At 41.4% G+C, this 9804-nt stretch overlaps 1 protein-coding gene across 2 annotated transcripts; it reads left to right on the forward strand.

The window, feature by feature from the left end:
- The first annotated feature begins 604 nt into the window (after positions 1 to 604).
- LOC128754916 (general transcription and DNA repair factor IIH helicase subunit XPB) lies at positions 605 to 9580 on the forward strand. Of its 2 annotated transcripts, XM_053857907.1 has the most exons (16): positions 652 to 759; positions 885 to 918; positions 1546 to 1745; positions 1817 to 2053; positions 2139 to 2188; positions 2268 to 2403; positions 3446 to 3616; positions 3714 to 3918; positions 4007 to 4321; positions 5351 to 5535; positions 6737 to 6939; positions 7032 to 7128; positions 7369 to 7486; positions 7558 to 7676; positions 8230 to 8379; positions 8459 to 9580. In XM_053857907.1, exons 3-16 carry the CDS (start codon positions 1704 to 1706, stop codon positions 8594 to 8596), a joined length of 2166 nt encoding a protein of 721 aa, XP_053713882.1. In that variant the 5' UTR covers positions 652 to 759; positions 885 to 918; positions 1546 to 1703; the 3' UTR covers positions 8597 to 9580. The 2 variants fall into 2 exon arrangements, with proteins under 2 accessions (XP_053713881.1, XP_053713882.1); XM_053857906.1 differs by lacking the exon at positions 885 to 918 and having other exon boundaries at positions 605 to 759; positions 8459 to 9579.
- The last annotated feature ends 224 nt before the right edge of the window (positions 9581 to 9804 follow it).

Genomic DNA, 9804 nt, shown 5'->3' on the forward strand with positions numbered 1-9804 from the left:
TCTGCTGATCATGCATTGACAATCGCAGGCACCAGAGTTACAGTTGTTTTCCCATAGAGCTCTGAAGCACATGATTCAATGTAATATATGCAAATCTGAAGAACGGAACATTTAACTTCTACTCCCTGATTTCCCTTCTTTTTCCACTTATGTTTCAAAGTTAGCTGGTGAGAAGATTCTGAATGCGAATCTACCCCCCTGAGACGCTGGCTTTGAAAGACACTACTGTAGCTATGCCCCAGAGAAACAGGAAAGGTTTACTAAAGCCAGCCATTTGAAAGGAACGAGCCTGAGGTCAAACTAGGTTGGGGGCAACTGTGGGTGCTGGATGATCTTCTTTTTCAGCGATGCAAGTGTTGGGAAATAGAAAAAAAATCAGATTTTCATTTGTAGTTAATTTTCCAGTAATAGTGTCAGAGCGTGACAGTTGCACCTGTGTAACGTGGCTCATGCCGCCCCGGGCAGATCCCCGGTGACACTGGCTGATCGGGTCCGCCTGCTCGATGTGGTCCGGAAATTCGTGTGCCGGAACCTGAAGTTGCTAACGCGCGAGTTCAACCAACTGCCCTTTGTCACTGCCCTACTTACTTCTAGGGCGTCATTTCCTGCCCGCATGCGCACATGGGTGTTCTAAAACGTCATTTCTTGCCCACTTGCGCACATTGTTGTGTCGTTTGTCACTGCCTGATGTGTGACGGCTCCCAATTGTGCAGTTTTCTGAAATCGTAGTAATGGGTAAGAAAGACAGAGGTGATCGAGGTGAGTTTCTGATCATTTTGTCAGTAAGCCTCTGTATGAAAGTGCCTTACTGTTTAGACGCACTACTTTGGCAGTCTGCGTGCTCAGAACAACATATTCATATCATCCATATTTGTTTCTTTTAGTTGTCGCTGGGCTGGTTTTGGATCGATCACTCATGTAAATGTTTTTCTAATTTCTAATACTTCGCCTACGATGGTCCAAATGGATGTTACACTTAAATTGTTACACTTCAATTCCTGATGCGTGTTTTCTCCATCGTGAAATACCGTTGTGTTTACTTAAAATATCCGCTACGTAAGTCAGGCGGATGATACAGTTTGATAAGAGCACCATTTGAGAAACAACGCTTCAAGATGAATTGTGGTATTGTCCTCAGTGGACCCAAATGCTATCGGTGTGTACTTTTTTTATTGTCATTAATTGCACTATTGCCACAGTTAACTGCCGATTAATTGCGAATAATCTAGTTTTTCTTTTCTAAATGAAACGCATCATATGATTAACACGAATGTTATCAACACAAGAGTGCCCAATGACGACGTCCGAATGCATTCGTTTATTGCCACAGTGCAACGTAACAGGAAGTGAGATTTGGGTAGAGATGTAGTGTAGAGTTACTGTGTATGCGTTAACTTTTCACACTCCTGCTACTTCAATGTGCGGATATTTCACCCTGCTGTGATAGGTATCTCTAAGATTGAATGGCATTTAGATCAATGAGCATGTGCCCACAAAACTGTACAGTAATTCCCTTTTTCCATTTCATATTCTCATTTTTTACAGAAAGAAAGTCTAAAAAACGTTTGTATGAAGAGGAAGATGATGATGATGAAGTTGTGGGCAGTGAATCCCAAGAGGCCATACCTGCTGCGGCAGGGAAACAAGTTGATGAAAGTAGTAACAAACTTGATGAGTATGGCGCTAAAGACTACAGGGATCAAATGCTCCTGAAGACTGATCACTTCTCCAGGCCACTATGGGTGGTAAGAATCTTTTACTGGTCAATATTTATACAGAATACAGTCTTTTCAAGAGTTGTCTTTTTAATTTGCAGGCTCCGGATGGCCACATCTTTCTAGAGGCATATTCTCCAGTATACAAATATGCCCAGGATTTCTTGGTGGCTATTGCAGAGCCAGTTTGTCGGCCTAGCTACGTTCATGAGTACAAACTAACAGCCTATTCGCTCTATGCTGCTGTGAGTGTTGGGTTGCAGACCTCGGATATTGTGGAGTACCTCCAGAAACTCAGTAAAACGTCTGTACCCGATGGAATTGTTCAATTCATAAAGGTTTGGATCAACTTTTGTCTGACATAATGGGCGAGTAACTGCTTGTTAGTTCATTGTTTTGATTTTTTATTTTAATCTGTTTTAGCTTTGCACCGTCAGCTATGGCAAAGTGAAACTGGTGCTTAAGCACAATCGGTAAGAATCCATTTAATTACTTAGATGGTTTATTATTTTACACATACGCTTGTTGAGATCTTTTTTTTTTTTTTTTTAGTTATTTTGTTGAAAGTACATTCCCGGATGTGATTCAGAAGCTCCTGCAGGACCCTTTGGTCCGAGATTGTCGTCTTCGTGCAGTAGATGGAACCGACACGGAACTCATCACTGAAGTCCTGCACAGCAAGTCAGCTGTGAGTTGTCTGTTGTCTTCTGTTAGAATTTTACATTGCTGTGTGATGCTGTGAAGTCCCTTTGCGCATTGTAGTGCCGCAGATGTGACAGGCTTAGCGGCAAACCACAAATAAGTACATGTTTTATATTATCTGTTTTCCTCCTGCGACATATGAAATGAAAAAGTACCTTGCAGGCCCATCAGCCATTTAAAGAACAAACAAGAGTATAGTAAGTTTTGGCTCATTCCAGAAAATAAAAACAAGACCAATGGTTCTGCAACAATTAGGCAGCAGCGAGTGCCACCCTCACTCATAGGAGTTTGACGGCCAAAAGGCAGAGCAAATCATACTTTCCACATTCAGAGTCCCTACTCTCAATCCTATTCCCTTGTCTTTCCTCTTCTCCCACTGTCTATTGGCACGCCTTCCCCCTCTCCTTTTCTCTCTTCGACCGACAGTAGTCCAAATTCCATCAGGTCGTTGTTAACCCAGGCCTCGACCGATCTGGTATGAGATTCATTTGTCTGATCCGCATCTTTTAGTTTGACATGTTTTTACATCGGATGCCCTTCCTGACACAACCCTTTGCATTTATCTGGGCTTGAGACCTGCGTAAGAAGAAGGCTCGCCCCCCCCCTTCATGGCTGAGCAAATAATGTAAAAAATATAGCGACTTGTCAGGGTGTGTGATGAACTGCTTCATTCCACACTAACATCTTGGAATTCTCAATATTAAACCTTTTCTTGTGTGATGCCCTGGATAACTGAGTACTCCTGCAAGCTTTTGACTGAACTGTCAGCCTGCAGAGAATTTTTTTTCTCTTGAAAAGTAAATAAAATGCCAATCCATGTGATGCCATTGATGGTTGATCGGTATTGGCACATATTATTTGTTATATATATATTTATAATATTTCTTTTTCATTTTATTTTATTGTGATATGTTGTGTATAGAGCATGTTACGAACATAATTTCCCTTGGGATTTATAAATTAATTCTGATTTCTGATTTCTGAAAGCTGATTGTAGCATCCCGAATATCAATTGTTGTCTGTCTCAGATTTCAAAGACTGTAGCTGAAAAAGAAGCTCCTTCCACCTCAGATCAGGTAAACAATGGACAGTCTTCGTCGGAGCAAGTCCCTGAAGACATCTTTAGCTACTATGAGCGCATGGATAAGGAGGAAGAGGATGAAGAAGAAACACAGACTGTGTCTTTTGAGATTCAACAGGTGCTACTTCTCACATTAATTTTAGATCCTGTGTTGCATTTGGTTAATTTTCTGCAGGTTTAATGTGTTGTGCCCACTGTTTTTTTGTTTGAAATAGGAGAAGATTGAACAACTGCAGAAGCAATGCATTGAAATGGAGTATCCTCTGCTTGCGGAGTATGACTTTCGCAATGATACAGTGAATCCAGATATAAACATTGACCTGAAGCCCACAGCTGTGTTGCGCCCCTACCAAGAGAAGAGTCTGAGAAAGATGTTTGGGAATGGACGTGCACGCTCAGGCGTCATTGTGCTTCCATGTGGTGAGAGTTTGGAAGAGAGCATACATTCATACTCAGTCATACTTCCTCTGGCAGCTCGAATTGTTGAATATTTATTTCATGTTAACAGGTGCAGGAAAGTCTTTGGTGGGTGTGACGGCTGCTTGCACTGTGCGCAAACGTTGCCTGGTGTTGGGAAACTCATCTGTGTCAGTGGAACAATGGAAGGCGCAGTTTAAGATGTGGTCAACGATCGACGACTCCCAAATTTGTCGCTTTACCTCAGATGCTAAGGACAAGCCCATTGGCTGCTCGATAGCCATCAGCACCTACTCAATGTTGGGCCACACAACCAAGCGCTCCTGGGAGGCTGAGCGAGTAATGGAGTGGATGCGCAGTCAGGAGTGGGGCCTTATCATACTGGACGAAGTGCACACAATTCCTGGTGAGTTTAACTGCTTATCCTTACCAGTGATTCTGTATTTGTATGTATTCCAACACTAAGAGTTCAGATTTTTATTTGATCATAATCTACATTATATTAAATTAATCTAATTGAAATTAATTCTATTAAAAATTAGGAATTACGCATTTCTCACCATCCTAACAGCATGGGGGCCTCTGAAACTAGGATTTTGACCCCCTAAACCAGGATTTTACACCAGGAAAGTTATGACGTAGACCTCAAAAGAAGGATGCACAATGTGCTCTGCTTTTTGTCTTCCTCATTGTCAAACTCTCACACATTCCCGCCCTCATTGGGCTTTCCAATTCATTTGTTGCTGTCGTAAAATAAAGTCCTTGAAGATGAGATGTGCAGAGGGTTTTTAATGTAAAACCCAGTGCGCCTCTCATGTTCCCCCCAAATCATCAAGACATTTAAGTCCTCAGAAGTCTGATTCGGTTTTCGCACAATACGCATGTGTCGTCCTCCCACAAGGGCATAGTCAGCGCAATCAACCCCGGTAAACAGCGCCACTTCGAATGAAGCTGACTTATTTTTCAAGCTGGAAGCTGATTATGGTTTTATGAGAGCCACTGCATGCTGGTGGGCTAAGATTCCATTTACATATATATGTCGACTAGTTGCAGTTAGTTCTAGTCAACTATCACAATAGTTCTTTACCCTACCACAGATACAGCTTGTATCCACTGGAAAGCCAAGTTCCACTTTGCAGGCTTCTGTTATTTGAATTGCATTTGATGTTAGTTTATTTGTCCACACTTGAACCTTCTTATACTGTATATATTTTATATATTACTGGAAGCAGTTTCAAAATTTGATCTTAAGTTAAATTGGTTGATGTCAAGGACCTCCTGACAGCACTGGGATTGTGATTTAATTTTTAAAAAGTTTGTTCTTGTGGCATAAAATTCCGATGTTTCAGAAGAAATGCCATTTTTATTTATTTATTCTTTTCAATGAGAACGTTGGCTCTTGATTATCTTCTGACCACCAAATGTCTGTCTTAAGCCAAGATGTTTCGTCGTGTGCTGACCATCGTCCAGGCTCACTGCAAACTGGGCCTGACTGCCACTCTGGTGAGGGAGGATGACAAGATAGTAGACCTCAATTTCCTGATTGGACCAAAGCTGTACGAGGCCAACTGGATGGAGCTTCAGAACAATGGCTACATTGCTAAAGTGCAGTGTGCTGAGGCGAGTATGAAAATAATTGAGCTTTGTTTAGCAATCTTCGGAGCAAATTAGATTGATTGTTCTTAAAATCCTACCTGAGGGGTGTGGTGCACAAAGAGGATACGTAGAGTAGCATGTCTGGTTAAGCACAATAGATCAATAAAAACAGAGAAAATGTTATTCGTTGGCAACATGTATTTTGCTATATACGAGAGGATTGATCAGACAGGAAACAAATAGCTGACTCCCCCTGCGCCGTGTGGGACACCGAACTCCGGAGGACTCTTTAAAACCCACCTGTGTAATGTTAACTTGAAGGGGAATATTTGGCATTTAGGTCTGTATTTTGACTAAAAACTACATTCTTTAAAAGTTGCTGGTAGCATGGTCCGCCCTGCTAAACAAGGTGAACAAACAGATCCCTGGCAAGAAGGATGAGGGAGCAACAGTGCAGGGTACCGTACCGCCGGCAGTCTCATGTTGTCGTTTTCCTGTTCATGATTCATTCATGACCCCTTAAAATGCTAACAACGTTTTCACCTACTGTTTTATTATGACATTTTCCCGGGTTGACGTCACTTTTCACAGTCTGATTTCCTGTCTGAACAATAATCTACATTCCAACTTGAAGCAGAGGCCGGTAGTAGCTCCGCATAAATAGAATTTTAGCCAATTTGAGCAGTGCAGAAGCGTTTGCTGGATCGTAGCTCGGCTCCACTCCTTGTGGAAATTTACAGATTGAAGACAATTCATTGTTTTTGAAAAAAATTGCTTACAGTTACGCTCCTGGTGGAATTTGGGGTTTACATGTTGTAACTTGTAAAGCTTCTTAACTTTTCAACCTTCCATGAAATAAGAGATTTTGATCACTCAACCTCTCAATATGTATGGCTGTCTTCATCGGGCTGCAGGCTGAATAAAGTGAGTAATCCAAATCTAAATTCACAAAAGGTGATAAAAGGTTTTGGTGAACACATAGAATTGGTTGTCTCGTTCAATATTGTAGATTGAAGTTTGGGGCTTCATCAGTTTTCACTGTAGCATAATTACAGAACTTTGTGAAGCCATGGAAGCCTGGTTATAAGAAAAAAGTGACTGATGTGAATGACCATCTGAGTATGTAATCTTAAGAAACCTATGACAAGGTTGATAGTCTCAAGCAGACTGCTGAGTGTGACTGAAGTTGCTTTGAAGTTGACTGATTACTGTGATGTCCCCTCAGGTCTGGTGCCCAATGTCCCCTGAATTCTACAGGGAGTATGTTGCCATCAAAACCAAGAAGCGTATCCTGCTTTACACGATGAACCCAAATAAGTTCAGAGCCTGTCAGTTTCTGATTCGTTTCCACGAACGGCGAAATGACAAAATCATTGTCTTTGCTGACAATGTCTTTGCTCTGAAAGAGTATGCTGTTCGTCTCAATAAGTAAGTCAGGAACACAGTTTGGTCACAGCAGAACATACAAAGGAGGAGTCTTGGATAGAAGTTTTCATCATGCCATCTTTTTATTCCTCAAGGCCCTACATCTATGGTCCAACCTCACAGGGGGAACGAATGCAGATTTTGCAGAACTTCAAACACAATCCAAAGATCAACACCATATTTATTTCCAAGGTACACATGCTACTTTTTTTTCTTTGAAACATTCCTTGTGGACCACTGTTTTGATGGGAAACAGTTAAAAGAAAACACAGAAATAACCAGGCCAATTTAGACCTAAAGTTGCATTTTCACAAAAAATATTGTCACCAAGCCCAACCTTCACAGAAAACCCTGAACTGACCCGCTGCATGGTGCATATAGCGGGCACAAATTTGTGTGGTCCCCGCCTGCCTAATCTTGTGCACTCCACAGGTTGGAGACACCTCATTTGACCTCCCAGAAGCCAATGTTTTGATCCAGATCTCATCTCATGGTGGCTCAAGAAGGCAGGAAGCTCAGCGACTTGGCCGAGTTCTCCGTGCAAAAAAGGGTTTAAAAAACATGATTTGTTTTTTTATGGACAAATTGTGCAACTTCATGACCTGAATTGTTTGTGTTTAGGAATGGTGGCAGAGGAGTACAATGCCTACTTTTATTCCTTGGTGTCTCAAGACACTCAGGAAATGGCTTACTCAACCAAGAGGCAGAGGTTTCTTGTTGACCAAGGCTACAGCTTTAAGGTACAACTGCTCCCACTATGTCATATGTCTGTCTCTTTGTTTAGCTTTCCAATGGTTTTGCCCAACTAAATTTCTACACTGTACAGTGGTATGAAAAAGTATCTGAACCTTTTGGAATCTGTCACATTTCTGCATAAAATCACCATCAAATGTGATCTGATCTTTTTCAAAATCACACAGATGAAAGAACAGTGTTTGCTTTAACTAAAACCACCCAAACATTTATAGGTTTTCATATTTTAATGAGGATAGCATGCAAACAATGACAGAAGGGGGAGGAATAAGTAACTGAACCATTTAATATTTTGTTAAATGTGATGGTTCCCCCCTTTGGCAGCAATAGTTTCAACCAGACGCTTCCTGTAGCTGCAGATTAGTCTGGCACATCGATCCGGACTAATCTTAGCCCATTCTTCTTTACAAAACTGCTGTAGTTCAGTCAGATTCCTGGAATGTCTGGCATGAATCGTCGAAACTAAGTCGAAACTGCCTGATAAGGTTTCTGTTTAAAAAATGATTTACCTCTAATGCCTCTACCAAATTTCTCTCACAGGTGATCACAAAGTTGGCTGGAATGGAAGAGGAGGACTTGATGTTCTCTAACAGAGAGGAACAACAGCAGCTACTTCAGAAAGTTCTATCAGCATCAGATATTGACGCTGAAGAGGAAACTGTTGTGGGGGAGGTTGGATCACGACCACAGGTAATTAGCTACCATGGAATAGCGCAAAGACGGAATTTCACTGATTTCATTTTTTGTTGTGTCCTTGTTTCTTGTGAAGTTTTCCAGACGAACCGGCACGATGAGCTCCATGTCCGGTGCAGACGACACCATCTACATGGAGTATCAGAGCAAAAGTAGCAAGGCTGCGGCATCCAGCAAGAATGTGCACCCACTGTTTAAGCGTTTCCGAAAATAAAGTACGCTTGTATTTTCAGATTGTGAAAGTCTGGTTTGATGCCCAGTACAGGACATGCTCTGGGTCTCTCACATGATAAAGCTGTTTTAGTGCTTAACATTTGTCAAGATAGGTGGTAGAAAGAAGGTTTTTATCTTGATTGATTGAAGTGTATTTTACTCATTATCAGCTGTTGCACCATTTAATCACAAAATTTTTACTCGCGCTAAAGCATCTTTAGCAATGGTTTAAAACAAAAGAATTGTTTACTCACGCTGTGTAATTTAACAGTGTGAGCTCCCGGGAGACAGACGGAGGAACTGTGTCCTTGAACTAAATTCTTAGACCCAGACACTGTAGGTGCGAGTAAACCATGTGTCTCATCAAGCAAACCCTTGTGGGGCACGTACCAATCCGAAGCCACATGAGATAAGGTGTCAATCAAAATAACGTGACCACTGAAAAAAAATTATAAAAGGTGACTGCTGAAAGCAGACGTCAGAGTGCTCCGGAGTTTTAGAGGTGACACACCGGATACGTGCTCTCACAGCTGCCGCGGGGACCAACGCCTTTTTGTTTGGACTTGTTTTTTTTTGTTTGGACTTGGTGTCTTATTGAGAAACGGGACATAGAAAATTTCAAGACTTTGGCTGTTTTTGTGGAACCTCTGCAAGAGGAATTTGTGGATTTCACTTCAATTACCTTATTTCTGTTTACTTTTGGAATAAGTTTCCTTAAGCTGGATACATTCTCCGGCCCTGCCACTGGTCCCTCGGATCAGCGACTCCTCAACCAAACCAAATAAACACCAACAACGAGTATTTAACCCCCTTATCACATCAGACTGTGAAAGAATTGGACATTTCTATCAGGTAGCAGTTGTTAAGTTTTTTTTTTTAATCTCTTTTTCTGTAACTAGAAGTTGGCCATTCCCCAATAGTGTCTCGCGTTGTGAGTCTTGCGTGAGTTTTTATATATATTTTTTTATCATTTAATATTTATACTTTTTTGGAAACTGCTTTGCCATTGCTTAAATGCTTCAATAAAAAATCAATTTTTAAACTTTCACTGGACTTTGCTGATGAGGATTATTACACCAATACACCAAGGTTGAGTTGAGGATTTTCTCCTCCGTTGCTTGGGAAGCAGACACACACAGATGTTTGGGTCAGCACCCTTCAAGGCTATCTTTAGCCTCATTTTTCTTATATAAACAGATCCGAATAGGA

This window comes from Synchiropus splendidus, chromosome 2, assembly GCF_027744825.2.
Source record: "Synchiropus splendidus isolate RoL2022-P1 chromosome 2, RoL_Sspl_1.0, whole genome shotgun sequence".
Classification (NCBI taxonomy): domain Eukaryota; kingdom Metazoa; phylum Chordata; class Actinopteri; order Syngnathiformes; family Callionymidae; genus Synchiropus; species Synchiropus splendidus.